This window comes from Pocillopora damicornis, chromosome 10, assembly GCF_964200805.1.
Source record: "Pocillopora damicornis chromosome 10, jaPocDami1.2, whole genome shotgun sequence".
Taxonomy (NCBI): Eukaryota; Metazoa; Cnidaria; class Anthozoa; order Scleractinia; family Pocilloporidae; genus Pocillopora; species Pocillopora damicornis.
Window position 1 is genome coordinate 4,885,390 of NC_142679.1, and position 20,682 is coordinate 4,906,071.

Genomic DNA, 20,682 nt, shown 5'->3' on the forward strand with positions numbered 1-20,682 from the left:
AGGACTTTTTTTTTCTTACACATGCAGTGACATCTAAGGCCAGTAACTAACGGCTTAATGAAATCACCTGCACTTAGCTAAATTACAGGGCCCAGTTGTATAAAGGGCGCCGGGATGATGCTATCCAACGGATAAATCACTATCCGGCGTATAACTAATAGCAAAACGTTTAGCGTTGTCCACCGGATAGAGTTTTATGAAGTGGATAGCATTATCCAACCTTCGAACAACCGGGGCCAGATTATTACAGTGGCTAAAAGCTTTTTGAACTGTATTGAATTAAATTGCAGGCCATAGTTTTGGCATAAAATATCACACTACCCACACTTTATTGTTAACACAATTTCGCGTTGACTTTAATAAGGGGACGAAAAAGGGAAAGACAGCCTTTTATTTCGTTAATCATTTCCAAACAATTAATTTAAAAACGGTTGAACAGTTGTCCAAGATATTTAAGCTTTATCACTCAAGAACGAAAGTTTATCTTTAAATTGGCACTCTTGATCCCCGCGGTATCAACAAACACTTTCCATTCAACTAGTTTATTCTTGTATTTTTCATGTGTCCTTCTTCTGTTGAAAAACTGCAGAACCCACAATTCCTTTATTTGCTCTGACGAAGGGGTAACGCTCGAAACGTCAGCTAGAGAATCTCTTACCAAACGATCGCGTGATGTTTACCACTGACGTAGCACCTGTTAAACGATAAAAATAGAAATATATCTAATCTAAAAACATTGTAAGAGTTTCCTCTATTGGTGCTGGAAAATGAATGGAAATAACATATTTGCATAAGCCATTCAGTAAACATTGTAATAAGCCGTTGCTCATTTCTTATTCCTTTTGGCGGTCTCACCTTACAGGTAGAGTTTGGTCACCTTTTCCTTATCGTGATCGTGAAATTGACATGGAGACAGATGTTTTTGTGTGAACGGCGTTTGCGGCTAAATATCGGTATATTTTCATTATGATGCTAAAAAAATAACTAATTACTAAGAAAATGACTCTACCCTATAAAAATTGATCCCGTATAGGAATTTCTTGGAGATAACCCTCCTTTATACTTTTATCCATTAAATGCTCGTTTTCAGGCTAAATCCATGTCGCATTCCCGATCAAGAAAATAGTTTTCAGTTTTTAATTTAGCACGTTCGACACCTCTTTTTCTTAAAGGTGACTTAAAGTACTTTTCATCTTCCGCACTGAATTTGTAATTAGATAACTCATACGACGAGTACGTAGCTCTCTTAGGGGCGGTACCTCGGGTACGCCCTTTCTTCTCCGAATTTTATGTTTATTCTGCTGTTATGCAACAGCCTTCAAGGACTATTTTCTTTTAGGATACCTTTTCAAGTATGATTTTAATTCTGTTACTAAGTTTATTATAATTTTTATATTGTCAATCTTATTTTTGTTTTGCCCAAACTTGACCGTAAGACCAAGAAATTTAAGTTAGAAATACATTTTGTAAAGCGTATATATCGCGAAGGTATCTACTTAGTATGCAAACTCCGTTCTGCGTAGCCCAACGTGATTCGCTATTCAGATGTAAAAACATGACGAAGGTTAGAGATTGACAGCTCAGTAAGTGTCACCTTTATAAGCGGTGACCCACACTTTCCTAGAGAGATCAGAGCTAGTCCCCATTGTAATAACTTGAGTAGTAAGAGAGAATAAAGAAATAGACAACAAGACAACGAGTGTTAGAGTAATTTTTACTTCTAACTCACCACAGTTTCTTCAGACGGTTATCCCCTTCGTTATAACATTGACCAACATGAGCATGCGTGTTTCTTAACCCTTCAACTTCCAAGATCTGATTGTCAATTCTCCCCTTTAGCCTCTGCACAATTCCTTGTAAATTGATTACGAGAATTAGGTGTTCAATCAAGGTAATAAATTGTATCTGATGGATAATGATTTTAGATATATTAAATTCATATATTTGCACTGCGGTGAAGAAACGCGCTTCTAAGAACACTACTGAACTAGTAGTTGAAAATAGGACCCGAAAAAAATTGTTTATGATGAGTTTGAGTATTCTCACTACCGGTTTGCTGTGTAATGTATGGATAGTATAGGAAGACATTACATGGGAATCACTTCTGGGAGTTAAATGACGAATGATACTCAGACATACACATTCTGTGTCACGCACTAACTTAAAACCCACAAAGCCATCGAAACAGGAGAGACGTTTCAAACTCAAACTCTACGTGTTTCGGGTAGATTATGCCGAATTGCTCACAAAAATCGAAACTTATAGGCACTACAGGCTAATTTTAGATCGTTTGAATTCAGAAAAATAAGTAAGCGAAAAAAAAATTAAAAAATAAACAAAAAAAAACTCGGGTGTTATTGCGGTTCAGTTGTTACGTGACACGTAACGCAATAGGTAACACCTGCTGAGCAGAGAAAGCAGAGGGAGACTGGACTTAAATGAATTTGTTGTAAACATTCAAGATGGCGTCCCGATGGAGGACTTGGGACGCAGAATATTACATCGATGCACATACCTCTAAAATGCCTGAGGAAACAGAACCAATACCAGCGGTTGGACATGGAAGAGGAAAACCTGCGAAAGATGTCGCCTCTCTCAGTCTTCCCATGGCCGCTTTGGAAATAACAAATGACAAAAACACGGCTCAGGCGCCTGCAATAGGCCGCGGAAGAGCTAATGTGATGAAAGCACGTGCACTAACTGATTCACCCCCTATAAGGAAACCAGGGGAAAAGAAAGCAACAGCTGATACCAGTGTTATTAAGGTGAAGAACTGTCTCTTTTGATGCGGTATGAACTTGTAAAAGTTAAAGCTACTAATATGCACGTGGCGCAGTGAAATGGTTAAAACTTGGTAATTAAACAGTCTGGAGGAAGAGGAGATAGGAAAAAAAATAATTAACCCTTTAACTCCTAAGAGTGACTAGCATCTAATTTCTCCTTACAATATCACCACTGAATCACACAGTAATGTCATGAGATTAAAGGAAATGATCACCAACTAAGGAAACTATTGACTGTTAGACAAATTCTCCTTGTCAGCACCTTAGTAAATATACAGAGAACAGTATGGAGAATATGAATACTGATGTTAGGGTGTAAAGGGTTAAAAATGTAATCTGAATTTCACTATAATAGTTATTGAAGATAATTTTATTTTCAATTATAAACTTGCTCACTAACCCTCAAACTCCCAGTAGTGATTAACATGTACCACCTTCCCAAAATATCCACACATTATCCAGCAAACAGGTAATGAAAATACTTTATCTTTTCAGGTTGAAGTTGTTATCTTGATGTAATGCCAAATTCTTGTAATTAGTTTACAAAAAGATGTGTAGCAGCTAGAGGGGAGAATGAACAGTCACATCTTAGGAGTTAAAGGGTTGATTAACATTCTTAACTTGGTATCATGTTAATATTAAAACTATAACAATTTGATTTAGTCTTTATGGTTGGAACTACCTCAAAAGCAGTAGGTACTACAACATTCAAGATTGATTGAAATCTATGGTGACAGTGCTTTGTTCAATGTAAAGTAATATTTTTCTCTATTTATTTCTTTTTCAGCAACTAGAATCCTTCCCTCCCTTATCAACAGCTTATCCAACCAAATCAAGATCAAGTAAACAAAATACAGAACAGCCAACCTCCACAACAATAGTTGACAATCCAGTTCCAAATTACACTTCACCTGCACTTCCTAAAGTAATAGAATAAATTTTTCTGCTATCTGCCCTGAGATATGTCATTTCAAGACTTTTCAGTGTTTTTTGTTACAGTTAGGAGTTTGATCCATTTTTTAAAGTCCAAATAAACCATCTCCTTTTGCAAAGTCATGGAGAGGAATATCCAATATCATTTGAAAAATCAGCTATGGGAATCTGGTTGAGAGTGGTAGAAGGGATTATGTTCTTTGAAAGTGTGAACTTTTCAAAGTTGAATTAGATTTTAATTATCATCTTTTTTTTCCAGAAGGTCAGCACACCTTTTCTTTTGATTTTTATAGAAACTTCTTTGTTTTTTAAAAGCATATGCATCTTCAATGTTATAAATTCTAAAATAATTATCTTCTTTCCTTCACTTTCTCTCCAAAAGCTTTGCTTTTACAATTAAGACCCAATGGATATTTTCATAAGCTACATGTATGATCTCACTTTCTGAGTGATCATGCAGTGTCATACAGATTTTTGCAGAAAAATCCTCTAAAATATTGCCAATTTTTGCAGAAAGATTTATTACAGTCATTGGATGGCAGTGATGTGATCATTATTGAAAATTTTCCTCCAAACATTACAGAACAGGTAATTATTATCAATGCTCTGTTACTTATATTGATCATTAAAGGAATTTTTTATTTGATCTTTTTAATGATGTGTAAAATGAAGAGGATTTATAATGAATTTAATGTGTATATTTTTTCAGGATTTAATTGATCTACTTAATCCATATGGTGATGTTCTATCATGTGTGATTGAAAGAGATGGTAATGGAATAAACTTAGGAACATCACTTATCAGGTTTGCTACATCTGAAACATGAAGATGTTTTTACAGGGAGGCACATCTATCTATTCAATTTAGCTACCTGCTCTACTTTTTACTTTGATTCATATTTCAATAGCTCATTTATTGCTTGCCTGTAGCATTTACTTGTGGTACAAGGGCGCAACATAAAGTTTGAATAGACTGGCCCCTACATCAGACTATGAAAGATATTTGATAATCCAAAATTGTTACTTTTCCATCTCAGAGGGAGGATTACATACACATTAGAACCCCCCTCCACCCCCCATTCTCCTTCCAGAGGTCACAAGTTGCATACAGGAATCACACTTGCATGCAGGCGGTAGGGTCAATAACCAGGGCAGGTGTGGCATAAAGTTATCTCTCAAGGTTATTTCTACCTAGTCATAGATCCCTAGGGAAGCTTTTTGAGTCCCTAAGAGAAGTTCTTATGTGATTTCTGTTTTTTCTGCTGTTTTGCTTTAGAATGGAGAGCAGGACTGCCTGTGAATGGATAGTGAACACATTTACTGGTGAAGTTTACCCTGGTCAGTAACAACAGTGTTTTAGAGGATGTCTTATTTGTTTTAAACTTGTCCATACAATCATCATCATCACTATCAGCGGTATCGCTACCATCATTATTCCATTTATTGTGATTATCGTTTTCTCTATATTTGCTGTTTACTTGGTCTTATTAAAACAGAGAGGTGGTGGGGAGAATTTAACGCAGGCAGGCAAACCCAAGACCCAGTCAAGGGTTTGCTTGACTTTTAGGACTTCTCCTTCCCCGAGGGGCTTAGATGAGGGCAAAGTGATCACAGAAAAGCAAACTTTACTTTACAAAAGTTTTAACAACACTTTTAGGAAATCAGGCCCTATTCTTCTGTTTCAGGAGCTAGTGAACCTATGGTGTGTCGTTTCCTCACAGAGTAATGAACGCAGAAATGAAGTATCACATTAACGACAAAGTTGAAGAACAGCTCATCTGCCAATTCAATCTCTTTTCCATGTCGCAGCAGGTCTCAAAGAGAGTAATACAACTGTGCTTAATTCTTGCGTTTGTCGGGTCGTGTTTTGTAGTTTTTGATCTCTTACTTGGAGTCTTATTCGTTTCCTGTTTGTTTTTCCGTTAGTGGATCCTCTTCGTGGTGTCTGGCCTTTAGAGCTGTAACAATTTTTATTTTTAAATATTTTTGTGTTATCTATTGCTAAGACCTAAGGTATGAGGATCACAAGACTTAACTACAGAGGAACTGAAAAACATAGGCATGCGTAGCATGCGAGAGTTCTTTTTTTTCAACGTTACACCCAAAAAGAACATAACTTTCAAAAGAACGAAAATATCGCAGAAAGACAGAAAAAAACCTAACTTATCTGAACTCACACATATATTTTGTGGTCTGTTGTCTCTATTATCTAAATACTTCTAATAAAAATGAAATGCATCGGTGCCACGCTTACTGTTGTCTCCTTTGCAGCCGTTTGAGAGAGAGTGCGTTGCGTGACGAGGCCAAATAACGGTTGGAAGAAAGACTAAGCTTACTACCGTTCCTCTAACAGAGAGGAAATCTAAATTCTTTGTCTACAGTTTGTTACCACAAAGAATAGAATACATGGTAAAGTGCAGGTTGTTTGCAGGGAAATGACACGTGAGAGAGCGAAGTCTTATATGGCAAAATGGAATTTGATAGGTGGAATACAATTCAAGCACGTGAAAAATTGCCGAATGTATATGTAGTACAATGATTGGGTAAGTTCTGATTGGACTTTGGACGTTGTGTTCATGGTACGTGGTGGAATGGAAGCTGTGTGGCGTGTGCGTTGTGAGTGAAGGAACGCGAAAAAGAAAAACACGCTTTAAATTAGAAATTTAAAAGCGAACCTATTATATCCCGATAAATCTCGACCTTCATTGACGAGGCCCTGACGCGAAGGCCACAAACCATCACACTTAACAAATGAGCCCAAAATTTCTGATTAATATCGTTCTTTGTGCACAGCCTCCTGATCCATGACATCACCCTCGCCCTGAACCAATATCAGGACCAAAATCAATCATGACTTGGTTATCATCGTTTTTCCTTCCTCGTATTTACTTTAAGCTCATTGTTTCATTATAGAGCTAATGTTTTCTCCAATTTATGTGGTTTTGTTCACATCGGCAATCCCTTCAAATTTTGAACCGATTTTTCCAAACTGAATTCTATTGACAAGAACTTGAAAGCAAAGTTCACTATAGTTAGATGGATTATTTTCCCAACTCTGTCGTTGTCGGACTTTTGTTCACCCGCGCGATTTTGTCAAGTACGTAATTTAAAATCGATCAAAGTGTGTAAATTCTATTTCAGTATCATTTTAAAACGAGACAAACTATCCCAACAAGAAACTGCAAATTTTTATTTCGTAGGCGGAAGGTTATCTCGTCTCTAGTGGGTAATTAAGTATTATCAACTGAATTGATATCTTAAATTGGCCACCGTAAAGATTTTGAAAGATGACGTTTGGAGTGTCAGCCTTTCGTCAGAACGTGTGACGTAGGGATAACGCCCGAAACATCGGTCGGGACCAGGCTAAATTTACAGAAATATAAAGTTAATTCTCTGAGATTAATTTATTTAAGGAAAAAACAAAACAACGATTTACCTTCATAGACCAGGAGCTTGAGGCCAGGAGACCTCGTCTCCTGAAGACCTAAAAAACTACGGAAGGTTGGAGGTCATATTCCTCAAATTATTATGAAGCCACATAGAAACAAAGAGTATTGACATCAAAGCTAAACCGTGTTTGGTCTTTGTAATCACCTTTATTCTTTAACTCTTTGCTGTGGAGGGGCCGATCGAGTGACATGATGGTAGGTAGCAAAGCTTAAGACAATTTGTTTTTATGTCCCATTGCGAAATATACGCATATTTATGTGTCACTCTCATTCAACAGATGTGTGTCACATGTCACATTGCCTCTTTTTGTTTTGTCTACACATTAAGTGGGGTATTCCTGCCTAAGGTCTAACATGAATGCACGTGATATGAATTTGAAAAACAATTGTATCTTTCCCTTTCTTGAGGCTACTGATATAAGTCAATGGCAAAGCCAATTTAACAAGCAAACAAGACTGTAATCTAACGTTCGTGACCATAACTTGTTGAGTTACATCAATAGACGTGTTTGGTTATTCAAATAATTCCGTCTGTTATGATAGTAGACAGACGACAGACGTATCTTGAACAGACGCCACGTCATCTGGAAACCCGGCCTAGACGTTTGAAGATGAAAAGGAGGAATCGAAATAAACGCGATGATCCGGCTTTCCGAGCCTTCTTGCATTTTTCAAAATTCACCCAGACTCCTCTAAAACGTTTTTGACTCCGAACTGCCTCGAAGTAATTGAAGTTTACTTCTTAGATTAGAAACGTTAAGTTAGTTTTATCAACTGTCAATTAGCTGTGTCAGATATTGCACTGACTACTCACTATTTCTGAGGAAAAACCTTGATTTTCGAAAATCAGCCGTCTTTAGCTCAGAATTCCACAAATTTTGTATTTTTATAAGAAGTTTATCCGTGTCTCCCGACGGTTATTTTAAAGGAAATATTTGTTCAGACAGCTAGAGGGTCGGGAATACTGCGTGAAACTCACAGATGCCATTGAAACTTTGCGATTTTAGTATTTTTGTGGGGGGTAAGTGGCTCCAATTTTCCTCAACTACCTGTTTGACAATTACGATATGAATCTGATGTAATTTGGTTATATACAGTTTTCGGTTTCTAAAAGTAGTAATGGTAATATTATATCTAGTGGAAGGATTATGAAAGATGACCTTTTGAGAGTCAATTTTGGTTTCATGTGAGATCAACTAGCTCGAAAACCACTATTCTTTTGCTGTGAACAAGCTGGCAAATGATTGGCTTGGAGAGTTTTACACGTGACTTGTATCCACCCAATCTATTTTTAGCATCAATTCACGCATGACAACTGCATGATGTCAAGTCGTAAACGGGATTCAAACACTACGGATAAATTTATGAATACATTTTAACTCTTTGTTTTGGCGAAACCTCCCGGCACACGAAGAAAACAATATATCGGGAGATTCATACCCTGTAGTTACACTTGGATCTACTACTGAACGACTTGAGTTTCGGGGCCAGTAACTTACCGGTTGATTCAAAGATCGGCGGTTGATGAACGAATCGAACTGACGTATGTACCAACAGTTCAAATCGCACTAGGTGAATCATTCTTGTTCGAGCAAGTAGGTGAGTGAATCATAAAAATGCAGGGGGTATTTTTCACTTTCATTAACCTCGTGGTCACCGTAATGTTTACTTCAGACAAGGTTTTTTTTAAATCTTCAATTGGTGGTAAGTTACAACGCTTTTTAAGCGAACGTTGACATTGACTTGGCAATGTTTTGAATGTGTCATATGCTTGGTTTAGCAATCTGACTTTGCTGCTAAGGTATCATAAATATGTGTGTTTGCTATGACAAATCCGAGCAATACAGTCAAAACGAAGAACGGGGAAGGCTGTTTAGCATTCATTTGCATAATGACAATAACCTTTGAGTCCGCATGAAGCGGTGACTGAGTTCGACAAAAACCTGTTATTTTATCTTTTTTCGCGTATTATCGAATTCATAATGAATGAAAGATGCCTTCCTTTATCGAAAATTTACTAGTGGATTAGTTGTAGTCGAGAAAAGGTCGTGAAAGGGGTTCATTTCGATCGAAAGTGTTATCGCATCACACACTTCGCTGCCCGCTGTAGTTGATGCGCAGGTCACCCTTGCGTAATGCAAATGATCCCAAGGGAATCTCACTCAGTGTGTTACTGAATCATTGGTTTTTCCGGCTCAGTGAACAAACCAATAGCTAGCCGTGAAGGCGGCGTATTTATGTGTTCATTAACACTGAGTAAGACGTTCTCAAAGTGAATGTATATGAATTCTTATCGAGATTGCGTGAATCTGCTTTGATTCACTCGTGATTTCGGCATCCTTAGACTTCGTTTTTATGTGTGTTAAAGAGGGAATGTCGATGACCGTAGTAAGAGCAAGTTTCTTATTCAACTGTGACGGCAGTTGCTGTTTTTTTAATTAACCACGCTAAGTGTACACCATCTGATGTTGAGACTTCACCGGTAATTGTGTGTATTGTGTTGGTATTTGTTTGCATTATACAAGAATATTATTTCTCATGGATAAATCTAGTGCCTTTGCTAATGAAACTGAGCTGTTGTATTTTATTTTTTTTCACGTGACGTAGATTTTGAAGGCCGCTCAAGTGCCCCGTTGTGTGCTCCTTTTTTTAATTTACATATGAATAAATTTTAATCTCTTTGTTAGTCAATAACTCAAGCATGCGTTACAAATGGCATTATCCATTTTGACTACAATTCTTAAATAGGCACCATACCTTTCTAGTGTGTAACACACAGAAGGTTTGGTGTTGAACCCGTTCATGATCAGCCGTGTCTACTTTCTCATCACTTAAAATTGGCGTGAATAATTTTTTTTTTCTTTTTAGCACTTGCTTTTGTTGATTGCACTTTTTTCGAAGACAGGCGCTCGCTTTACTTTTTAATAATATTAAAAAAAAAAATGACGCCCGTCTGATTGGCTGAAAACGAGTGCATTTTTTATGTAACACGACTGCAAAGTTGTAACACGAGTGCAAATTTCAAATAGCGCGCGTCTTGACTTTATGGGGTGCGTTTTTCATGTAATTCATTGACAAGTAACAGCATGATTTCTCGATCAATTTGGTGTAAGTTTTTCAAAGACTACGGGCTGGAGCAATTTTGCTGTCTTTGAAAAAATTCACTTTTGTTTATAACCTCCAAATTGCACTCGAAATCAGGTTGCTACCAGTACTCACACAAGATAGTTGAGTGCGTAAATATTCTGAAAACAAACTTAGCTGTACATTTATTTTAAAGTAACTTTTCTTTATCTCTCTTTTCTCGCCAGTAGAACCCTTAAATTGGAGGGAACTTGTCAGATAGACTTATGGAGTTATGGAGGAGCTAGAGATAGCAAAGAAGAAGCGGTAAGGAATCAGTAACACAGCATAACTCTGTCCGCGTGTCATTGAATCGTTTATGTATCTTTTTTGTATTAAATATTTAATTGGTTGCGATTATTTTTAATTTTTAGGAAAGTTGATGGTGGAGGTGCTGCCTCAAGTAAGTCGAAAACGTTTTGAGTTCTTATTGAACGTCACGTGCGGCTAAGGGTTGGACTTCGACCAGCTGTAACTGTGTCGCTGATTCTTAGATCTAGTCTACTCCGCGTATTTTTGAGAGCACATTAGACGACTACATTTTTTTTAAAATTCATTTTTTTTTTAGATTCATTATTTACACCTTTTTATCCCTCTCATTCCCAACATTTGAATATCAACTTTTTTTACTGTCTCCCATGCATTCTTCTGAGAATTTGGTATTCAATCTTACAGAATTCCCATATTGATGTTTTTCTATATTCTCACCCTCTTTCAGTTTGAAAATGTCACATAAGTACGGTACTTATTTTGTATGGAGAGATTATTTTTTAGGTCACTCCTTAGAGTTAAAAGTTAAAAAACGTCCTTCCTCAACCCCGCAAAAGTCAAAGATGTCCTACTTTTTAACGTCAACACGTCAACACGTCAACACGTCAACACTTACGCAAGAAAGAAACCAGTAGAACACTTCTCTGGTCCCTGTATTGTTTTTTCTACAGGCTTTATTCCCGGATGAATTTTTTATAGTAGCCTTTCTCCCCCATCTGCTCTCAGACTGCACTCGTTTTGAAATGCATCAAATGTGGTTTGTCATTTAACTGCGCCACGCCTCAAAAGGAGTGCACAGCAGTAGCACCTGATTTTTGAGTGACTTAACTCGAGGTCTAAGCTCGCAAATCAAGGGGAAGCGATGTGTCTTGGTTTCTAGAGCGGTTATCTCATTCAGAATATGAAGGAAAACGAGGTTGCTCGAAGTTTTGTCGGTAGAGGTTGTGTTCCTCTTCTTCATCAAAGTTCACTTTTTTGTTAGCCAAGAGTCAAAATCTAGAGTCCTTTTATCGAGCTACAGCAACGAGAACTTTGATCCAGCAATGATAAATATGAACTGCAACAAAGCCGTTTGGCATTACTGCCAAATCTTCTAGGCAGTTTTTAATCACTGCTCGTCTAGAAACAGTTTATGCTAAGCCAGGAATAACTAGAGAAAGACGCATTTCACTGCTGCGTTTGGCACTCTTTGACTCGTCCAATAGATTGAACATTAGTTCTCGTTAGTTCGAGCGTTTATTCCTTTATTTCACAACGGCCAGTGGCCATGTTTTAAAGCTGATGATTACTAGTAGACATGCTGAAAGCTTAAACCTGAACCAAATTTCAATTTTCTTTTTCTCCAGCGCCAAACCATGTGATGACCAATGGAGATTCTATTGGAACAAGCGATGCAGCTTCCACTCGACCACTTTCCCATCTGCAATTTAATCCGTCCAGATTTGACCGACTCCGCCAGATTACAATTGACTGTCAAAAGAATTTTCTCCCTCAACCTAAACCTAACGGCAGCAAGATACTTCGATGTAAAGGACCTGCAAAGGAACCGAACCCGGAGATACACTCGTCGAACGATACAAACAGCCCAAGCCCTGATCTTATTATATCGTCCGCTGGCTCATCACCGGCTCATTCGCCTAAACCATTAGATTTCAAAATGTTGTCTACGCCCCCGCGGTCGAGTAAACTGGGAGATACGAATCTTCCGATACTTGAAAACACTTCAGAACTAACCTCCTCTGATCGCCAAAAGGCGTGTGTCAGACTTGTGGCGAAATTAGACGAATCTTCAAGTAAAAAGCTTTCCAATGGAGTCACCACGAATGCTAGGACTTTAAATCAGGATTCCTTGGTGGAAGTTTTGGAAGAAGGCGATCAAACGTGCCCCTTAAACCCTGGCGCTAAGCCTGTCCATGTGAATGGGGAAATCAATTTGTTAGAAGGGAACAAAGGGCCAGCGGATAATGATAAAACTACTGTGAAGGATCGAAATTCACCGTCTTTTTCAGACCTGGCTCCCAGTGCTAACGCAGAGGAAACTACAAAGGACTTCAATTTTAATTCAGACGAATTCAGACAGGTAAGCTTTTCGCTGTTTTTTTTTTTTTTTCGTTTTTTTAGTGCTTCTAATTTGTCAGACTGCTACCCTCCAGAATAAGATCATGCTTTACGTACACGGAAAGTTGAGTTAAAACACATACTAGTCGCCATACTTTTCACTAATTTTCGCTCCAATTATTTTGTTTTGATTCAAACAGTTTTCTATCTTCTCATCAATTTCTGTTTTGCCACCCTTGGTGAATTATCTGAGAGACTTCTCTTCTGTTACAAAATGTTTTTTTTTTTACAGCTGAAGATGATTCGAAATGTTGTCAGGAAACGCCTTTTAAACCTGTTGAATTTGAACCAATTATTCCCAAAGATCTGAAGCCTAATTGTCCCTTCCAGCAACTATTCACTCTCTTCCAAAGTGGTTAAAAAAAATCGGAGTTACATGAAAATAACGCTAACAATAACCCACCCTGATATGAAGGCCTTATGTCATCAACTGCCGGATGATTGTAGCCAGAAGTTGTATGTTGATCGGGAAAATTAGAGGGATTAATATAACTCCAAGGGTAGGTTTATCGAATTCCGAACATTGGGTTGGAAGTAAATAAGATACGGCCGCGCCAGCGAGAACATGGACAATTGAAAAGTTTTCACCAACGGCCTGAATTTTAAAACTGGGTTCGTTGAAGTCTTAATTACATTCACATGCAGCTTCTATCTTGAACTAATCTTCACGTATCTTAGATGGTCAAGAAAATGATCCAAGAGAGAATGGGTCAAATCCAGCAGTCAATGGATGATGACAGCCCGAACGACAAGCTCTCCGTTAGGCTAGCTGCACTTGAGAAGGAGAACAAAGCATTGAAAGAGTACGCAAAGAGAGTAGAAGATTCTGTAAAAACGATTTTAAAAGCTGAGAGCTTAAAAGCAAAGAAACGAGAAACTAAAGCTGTTCAAACCCAAGATCTTAACTGGGTAAGTAAATTTCCTTAGGCCAGTAACAAGGTAGTCTCCTTCTCGGCCGTTGTTTATTCTCGTCACGCAAGACGAGAGAGCGCATTGCGTGACAAGACCAAACAACGACTACGAAGGAGACTAGCAGCAAAGCGGTGAATAACTAGACCCAGCCAATCCATTTTTTAGGAAGAAATGGGCGGTTTTGAAAACGTTGTTCAGAAACAAAAATTTTTTTGGGTTTGTTTATTTTGATATTTTGTTTCAGCAAAAGTATAAAACAAGTAGTCCACAGTGACATACTAGGCAGAACACCCTTGACGTTCAGTGGACTCGTCCTTTATTTAATCGTTGGAATCAACAAACGTAAAGTATTACATGTCTTGTCCTTTACCAGTGACTGTCAATTGGTTATCGTTTTGTAGATGAACGCTCTGCGCACGAAGACTGTGAACGCACCATCTCCCCCAGCGAGTTTAACAGCTTCCAGGCCCTCAAATGCTAGTATCAATGTTATGACTACACCAACACCACGGCTCACCTCCACCGTAGCACCTTTGCCTGGTCACACAGTACCGCAATCAGCTCCCGTTAACTATCGCCCTGCGACTCAGAGGCAGTCGGAGCCTGTGCGTCCTCGTATCCCTGTTGCGTCAAACGTCTCGCCTCGTCCACAAGCACCTATCGCGTCGGGAGCCAATTACGTCCCTGGGCCAGCGCTCCGACCCACACCCACTCAGACGGCAGTGCCAAGGGGCCCTGCTCCACCTGTGCGCCACTTCTCTTCGGGTCAGTCAGGGTTTAATGGCGTAAGAGCCCCTCCTCCGCCAAGTGTTCAGCCACCAAGGCCGATGATGAGGATACAGCGACCCATCACTAGCCTTCCTGGACCACGTAGCGTTGCTCCAACTCCTTCCCGCCCGTTGCCTACGGTGACGGTTCATCCACAAACTCCATCTAGTTCCACATCTGTTCGGGGTCCACATGAGTTGCCTTCGTATGGTTACAACACACAAAATGCTTATCATAACGGGCAGCATAGCCCAAGATTTCCTGTGGCTCCACAGATAAGAGCTCAAGCACCCCAGCCTCCTCAGGGTGCCACCCCTCAAGTCTCACAAGTACCTAGACCCGCTTATCCGCAGTCCCCTATTCAAGCGTCGCAGCCTCAACATATGATGCAACAACCTCATCGTCAAGAACAACAACACCCTCAACGAAACCTCCCTCCAGTCTTGGTAAGACAGAATACACCGGTGCAAATGCAGTCTCCTCCCCATGCGGTAAACCAGCAAGCTTCACCTCACTCTCAACAGCCCGGTATGGGGCATTATCAACAAGTGGTTGGACCTCCAAGACAAGTTGCTCCACCTCAACCTTCAGTTCCCCAGCAAAGCTATGCACAAGTACCTATAGGACCCCAACAGCCTGCCCAACAGGGTCTACCGCCGGGTTCAGGGCAACATCCCCCTGTATCTCCAGCAACAGAAGCTAAAGACCCCCCTCCGAAACCTAATGTCTCCATAGCGGTGGCTCCAAGCGGTATCGTTTTGTCGTGGTACATGGCTCTTGAGGAGAGACACGCGCCTATAATGAACTATCAACTGTTTGCCCTTCAGGACGGCGGAACAACGGAGAACCCTCACCAGTGGAAGAAGATTGGAGTCGTCAAGGCGTTGCCGCTTCCTATGGCTTGCACTCTGACTCAGTTTTCACCTGGCAATAAGTACCACTTCTTGGTACGTGCTACTGATGTTAATGGACGACAGGGTGAGTGCAGTGAGGCCTGCACTATTACGCTCAAGTGAATCATCTTAGGCAAAAACAGAAACTGTTTTGTACAGCTCATTATCAGCACTAATGGTACTTACATATAAGAAACTTAGTGTGGAGTCTTCAAGTTAAATTTATACCCCAAGAATACAACGGCAATCAATGATAGACAATCTGTACAGTACTGAACTTGGAGTATTTGTGAATCGAAATTTAATATATGTCTTCCTTGCCGTTGTTATACGCCGCTGAAGCCAAACCATATTTATATCTTTTACTTCTCGAGGAAAGAATCGCGATCTCAGATGCGTGAAATTTGTTTTATTACGCTAAGGATATGAATTAATTGATTTTCTACAGTATTGATAGTTGCTGATTTGTAGATTTTGTTTGCTTTTAGAAATAAGAGATTTTAAGAATGTGTTGCCGTCGTTTTTTTTGTTTTGTTTTTTTTTGTCGTCATATAGTGACGGGTAGAACGAGCGTTTAACTATCGATCAACCCTTTTGGTGTGTTATTTTCAACAATAGTGGATCATTATGAGATGGTTTGGGTGTTGGGATTTTAAACTCGAACGCTTAAATCCTTAGGCTGGATGGGAAATCGCGATCTCAACCTCTTTCCTAGTCCTCTCCAGCATGAACCTTCAGGGAAAACGGATAGAACCCTGGAGAAGAGGCCCCCTTTTTTTTTTTTTTCTTTTTTTCAAGTCATAGAAAGCTCCCCCGAACTTCGTTTGAGTTGAATGAAATCTTTCAGTTCTTCCATTCGTGAACATCTAACTTGCAGTACTTTCTTTTTTTGTCTAATTTTGTCTAATTACCTCTATTTTGCGTTTCTCTAACGACTAAGTTAACTGGGTCTGTAAAGAAACTTTGGCCTCTTTTACGGATAGTTTTAAGAATCCTTGAGGAAATGTCCTTTTTGTATGTACATACTTCCAGCATCGATAGCAACAATTGACGTTGCACTTGTTACGTATTCGTGGGCTATTAAATTACTATGATATAACGATATGCTTAGAAGTTCAGGGGAATTGTGAAAGCTTCGTTTTACTAGCAATTTTTTATGATGTTTATTTTGAAGAAAGTAAAAGCCTTTTTGACTAGCACGGTTTTAAACCAGACCACAAGTAAATAACAGTTTTTGAAACATGGAGTTGGCCTGTAACTTCATGGTTTGCTTTTGATCGCTTCACTTTGTTTTGGTCTCTTGGTGTCTTGAAACAGGATTAGACATGATGGCCCGTTTGTAATGTGTGACAGCTGTTCGTGGGGTGCTAATGGAACATCACTATTGGAAGGAAAGGTTTCACATTTTACCTCTAGTTTAAAACTTAGTGCTAGACTAAATTATGTGTCAATTTATACTTATTCTGATAATATATCAATGGATTTCAGTCACCTTCGCAGCTGTTTTTGGTTGCAGCGCTACGCACCATTAGGCGTTGCATGACAACTTGAGTTTCCGTTGCAAATTCTTTGAAGGCTACATTGATTAGTGCCCAGATCTCTTCGTTGAGTTTCTAGCATCCTTGAAGGTGACTGTAGCAGTTTTGCTCAGTTATGCCTTACTTTCATCTCAGAGAATTTTAGGTTAGAATTAGAAGCCCAAGGATGCCAGAATGGACCACCTTTTGCATTGGGATTAACCTCACCACACTGGTTTGCCCACCATCCACCATAAGGAAAACACTTGCCAGAGTAGTTGTCGTTATCTTGGTCTGGTGTACCAAATTTCATCCCTCGGGTGTTCAGGTTAGGATTTGTCTTCCCATAAAATCCATTTCCGATGTTTCCTTCGTACGAACTCATGTCGCATCGATACTTTTCTGTTTCGTCAGCTACCCGAAACCCACCATATTTGGCATATCCCTTTGTGCCGTTGGTTCGGTGCAGATCTATTCGAAGAATGCTGTCTGAAGAGGCGATTCGGTGCAAGTTGTCGTTTCCAAGCCAGAATTCTTTGGACAAGTCGCCAAAGCCTACTCGATACTCTACCCACGTTCGTTCAAAGCTTTGCTCGTATGGATGGGAACGTCTCTGAACCACAGTCCATCCTCCTCCATCTGTGGTTTGGTCACAGTACACGTTTATGACCCCTTGGCCATCTGGGTTGATTTTATAAATGCCATTCTGATTCACTCCCAGGATTTTCAGCTGCTGGCAGCTTCTCACTGTACATAAAACAAAAGAAACATAATATGACACTTGTTGCTTTAAGGAAATTATCGCAAATTTAAGTGTTCTTCTCTTCTATTTAGTCACGAGTTACCCACCTCCGCTGTGCTTTTCGCAATACACTCCTCTATAATCCTGTCGACATTCACACGTGAACATCCGGGGATTCCAACACGCGTCAACACATGTTCCACCATTTTGGCATAAAGCCGAGGTGCAAACAGGTCTATTTCCTCCCTGGGTGAAAATGGGAAGAATGGTTAAACGTACTTTCATCCTTTTATAAGGCGAAACTTACCATGACAATACCTCATTAGGTTGAAATACATTCTCGTTCTTAGAGCTAGCGTTTCTCTTTGATGGTGGTCTGTACCCTTAATTCAAGATGAGTATAGAAGTTTGATATTTCCAAAGTTTTGAGTAGGAATTCATCTTTCCCTCTCCTGTTTTCCTTCAAATGAAATTTCGTTTCCGGTGTATATCGACCAACAATTTTGTCTCTATTTTAGCAAATTATATTTACCCAGGATTTCCTTTTAGAAAATAGGCATTTTATGACATCAATTGTGTCAATAACAAAATGCTCGAGTATGAGTGGTTCTCTTATCAATAAAACAGCTCTTATTTGCGGCTTGATTGGCTGTTTCATGTCCGAATTGTTTGATGTCAACTGTTCAATTATAAGAACTTAGCAAATGTCAGCCAGTCAAAACGGAAAAAAATTTCTGAAGTGCATTGAGCATTGGATGTTTTGTAACAATATTTAGACTTACGACCTGAACTTTTGCTATATGAATCAACTGTGCATGTGTAATTTAAAGTTTTCATTCCTGCTCGTAATTTCAGATCATTCTCCCGATTGCTGCCTGAATTGTACTCCTGCCCTACTACATTTCAACTTACTGTGTTTTCGGGCTAGAAATGAAGGTCTTAGAAAAGCTGCTCTGTGTACATGTTCAGTTTTAGGCAGCCATACCGTTCTCTGAGATAAAGGCATTTATTTGACCTCTCGATATGACTTTGACACCACCTTGCTCAGAAGATGGAATTTGAAAAACCGAAGACCTCAAAGGTTCCTGCGCTTGGCAGTTTGAGCAGTGATGATTAAGTTTCTAACTGATCTGTAAATTTCTATGACTCACCATCTGTGTCGTTGGCTCGTAGTAAGTGACGCCTTTTCTTAAAACAAAGTCATTTGGGGCTGTCGCTTTTGATTGGTCACTTAATTCACATGTTTTCCCTGAGCTTGCATAATTAAACGATCGACAGCGTGCATCCCGTAGGCATTCCCACGTACAGTCTATCGGGCACGTGACAGTGGGCGTAGCAATCACGTGATTAACCAGAGTGTAGCCTAGAACAGATACAAACATATCGTCATATATGAGAGTTTTCTTCAAGATATATCTTACATAAACAAAAAGAGAGAAATCAAGAGGACATCGACGACTTGATGAAAGTCGTAAAAATTTATAAGATATTAGGAACGCTTTGATTTATCGAAAGCCTATCGTTCGTAAATTTCCGGCCAGTTCTATCTTAGGCTGTTCGCAACTCTTCGATACACAACAAGCAAATACACAAGGCTTCAAAGTTGTTAGTTCTTCATTCTGGAAACCCCTTTAATTAAGATTCCCACTCATCAGACGATTTTATGCTCCGATCACAGCGAATTTGGTCACCGGTCTTCCTTTTCATCCTCATCGTCCTTGTTGACCATCGTTTACTCTAGTTTGATCGTGTCTGGAACACGTTAACTTAAAGTAGTTCCGTTCGAAGGTGAATAAAATTCCATCATTACTAAAAGTGATCATACAAGTGAAAAGAGTTCATCTCTGAGATTTTCGAGCGAAGTTAACTTTATTCCATTACAGCTACAAGCGAAGCGATACTAGAGAGGAATGCACGACACGAAAAGCCGATTTTGACAGCTTGAAACTAACTCACGTTAAGAGAAAAATAACTGAATGCTTTGCTAGTTGAAGAGCTTCGACTCGCGACTCGGTATTTAGGTGTTTTTCGCTAAAGTACGAAACTGAATTTGCTTGTGTTGTAACTGATGAATTAAAGTCAGTGCATTACGATTACATTACCTTCAACTCTACTATTTAAATAGTCTCAACAAATCTTCTCGGTTCGCATTGGTTCTGCGTCAAGTTTTTTATTCTTTGTGTAGTCTAAGATTTATTTTTGCCATTATTTACGGTGCGCATATTATGTGTTTGAGTCAAGCTTTACCTTTTTCAGGATGTTCAGATCTTCTTAAACAAGACAACCGACCAGGGTTTGACGTTCCTGTTAGACTTTGAGCTGAGGGAGTTGCAAACTTCCAGCACAGGAGAAACTGTGAATGGATGAGTAAAGTGAGTCGCTGCATTGTTTTCAAGTTACTTCCACTCGGCTTTTGCATTAGTTAACCATCAAGATAAGATTCGTGATAAGGAAGTTTTGACCTCAATTAGTCGCTATTGCGTCGACTTGAAAATGAATAATTTACGAGTGAAAATAATTCTTATTCACAGTTTGTTTATGTATTAGGTTCTAGAAACTTAGCAGGAGACTGGCGAATAACATTAATTATTAAAAGCTCGATCAACTTCAAAATTTGACACACTTATTGAGGATTCTCTTCTATTTCTATTGAAGAAAGATTAAACGGTTAAAGGGGGGAAATAAGTGAGAATGGTTTTCTGAGGAAGACATTGATAACATTTCACGACATTGGTTCACTGACTGAACCAGTTCGTGCGCTAATTATAGCATTCTTTTCTTTCAATTGCCATGGAATTAATTAACTTAACAGTTTTTCGGGTTTTGTGGAGCTTTTATCCTGCAAATAATTACCCTTGGGTTCAGTAGTCTAGAATTTAAAACCAGATAATAGTAGAATGTCTAGAATTTAAAACTAGGTAAAGATAGAATTTAAAACCAGACAAAATTAGTTAAAAACTTTCACCCATATTGAAAAAGAGAGACAAAACATGAAGGGTTTGCCCTGTCTGATCTTTATTGTGGGTTTAGTTTGCAGCTGTATTAACGACCCTTGAACTCCCAAGATCTGATTGTTAATTCTCCCCTCTAGCTTCTACACATTTCCTTGTGAATAAGTCACGAGAATTTGGTGTAACTTCTACCCAGTGAGTTTGAGTATTGTCATTACATGTTG

The 20,682-nt window shown here is 39.0% G+C and overlaps 3 protein-coding genes and 1 long non-coding RNA gene across 8 annotated transcripts; 2 read left to right on the forward strand and 2 right to left on the reverse strand.

Moving 5' to 3' along the window:
* Positions 1-327: 327 nt before the first annotated feature.
* Positions 328-2,636, reverse strand: LOC149038544 (uncharacterized). Its single transcript, XR_016180435.1, has 3 exons — positions 2,516-2,636; positions 1,730-1,853; positions 328-694 (listed from the first exon to the last, which is right to left on the reverse strand). It is a non-coding gene; the product is annotated as an uncharacterized LOC149038544 (long non-coding RNA).
* LOC113664526 (uncharacterized) lies at positions 2,350-5,958 on the forward strand. 2 transcript variants are annotated; one of them, XM_089184834.1, is made up of 7 exons: positions 2,350-2,765; positions 3,571-3,708; positions 4,230-4,304; positions 4,426-4,520; positions 4,992-5,057; positions 5,090-5,131; positions 5,401-5,564. In XM_089184834.1, exons 1-6 carry the CDS (start codon positions 2,463-2,465, stop codon positions 5,094-5,096), a joined length of 684 nt encoding a protein of 227 aa, XP_089040960.1. In that variant the 5' UTR covers positions 2,350-2,462; the 3' UTR covers positions 5,097-5,131; positions 5,401-5,564. The 2 variants fall into 2 exon arrangements, with proteins under 2 accessions (XP_089040960.1, XP_089040959.1); XM_089184833.1 differs by lacking the exon at positions 5,090-5,131 and having other exon boundaries at positions 2,357-2,765; positions 4,992-5,053; positions 5,401-5,958.
* Positions 5,959-8,441: 2,483 nt separating this feature from the next.
* On the forward strand, positions 8,442-15,759 carry LOC113664528 (uncharacterized). Of its 4 annotated transcripts, none has more exons than XM_027180136.2 (6): positions 8,442-8,763; positions 10,476-10,554; positions 10,662-10,690; positions 11,904-12,637; positions 13,354-13,584; positions 13,989-15,759. In XM_027180136.2, exons 2-6 carry the CDS (start codon positions 10,523-10,525, stop codon positions 15,369-15,371), a joined length of 2,409 nt encoding a protein of 802 aa, XP_027035937.2. In that variant the 5' UTR covers positions 8,442-8,763; positions 10,476-10,522; the 3' UTR covers positions 15,372-15,759. The 4 variants fall into 4 exon arrangements, with proteins under 4 accessions (XP_027035937.2, XP_027035938.2, XP_027035941.2 ...); XM_027180137.2 differs by having other exon boundaries at positions 8,447-8,763; positions 10,479-10,554; XM_027180140.2 differs by lacking the exon at positions 8,442-8,763 and adding an exon at positions 9,396-9,646.
* On the reverse strand, positions 15,643-19,893 carry LOC149038545 (fibrinogen-like protein 1). Its single transcript, XM_089184113.1, has 4 exons — positions 19,755-19,893; positions 18,659-18,870; positions 17,615-17,753; positions 15,643-17,512 (listed from the first exon to the last, which is right to left on the reverse strand). The coding sequence occupies exons 1-4, from the start codon at positions 19,891-19,893 to the stop codon at positions 16,896-16,898; spliced, it is 1,107 nt and encodes a 368-aa protein (XP_089040239.1). The 3' UTR covers positions 15,643-16,895.
* Between the last annotated feature and the right edge of the window lie 789 nt (positions 19,894-20,682).

Excerpts from the sequence above, each read along its gene's own strand:
- LOC113664528 (XM_027180136.2), top strand. The coding sequence starts at position 10,523 with ATGGAGGAGCTAGAGATAGCAAAGAAGAAGCG. Across the intron at positions 10,555-10,661 it reads GAGATAGCAAAGAAGAAGCG|GAAAGTTGATGGTGGAGGTG; the intron begins GTAAGGAATCAG and ends TTTAATTTTTAG. Across the intron at positions 13,585-13,988 it reads AAACCCAAGATCTTAACTGG|ATGAACGCTCTGCGCACGAA; the intron begins GTAAGTAAATTT and ends ATCGTTTTGTAG.
- LOC149038545 (XM_089184113.1), bottom strand. The coding sequence starts at position 19,893 with ATGCAGCGACTCACTTTACTCATCCATTCACAGTTTCTCCTGTGCTGG. Across the intron at positions 18,871-19,754 it reads ATCTGAACATCCTGAAAAAG|GCTACACTCTGGTTAATCAC; the intron begins GTAAAGCTTGAC and ends TATCTGTTCTAG. Across the intron at positions 17,513-17,614 it reads TTGCGAAAAGCACAGCGGAG|TGAGAAGCTGCCAGCAGCTG; the intron begins GTGGGTAACTCG and ends TTTTATGTACAG.
- LOC113664526 (XM_089184833.1), top strand. The coding sequence starts at position 2,463 with ATGGCGTCCCGATGGAGGACTTGGGACGCAGAATATTACATCGATGCA. Across the intron at positions 3,709-4,229 it reads CTTCACCTGCACTTCCTAAA|AAAGATTTATTACAGTCATT; the intron begins GTAATAGAATAA and ends CAATTTTTGCAG. Across the intron at positions 4,521-4,991 it reads TTAGGAACATCACTTATCAG|AATGGAGAGCAGGACTGCCT; the intron begins GTTTGCTACATC and ends GTTTTGCTTTAG.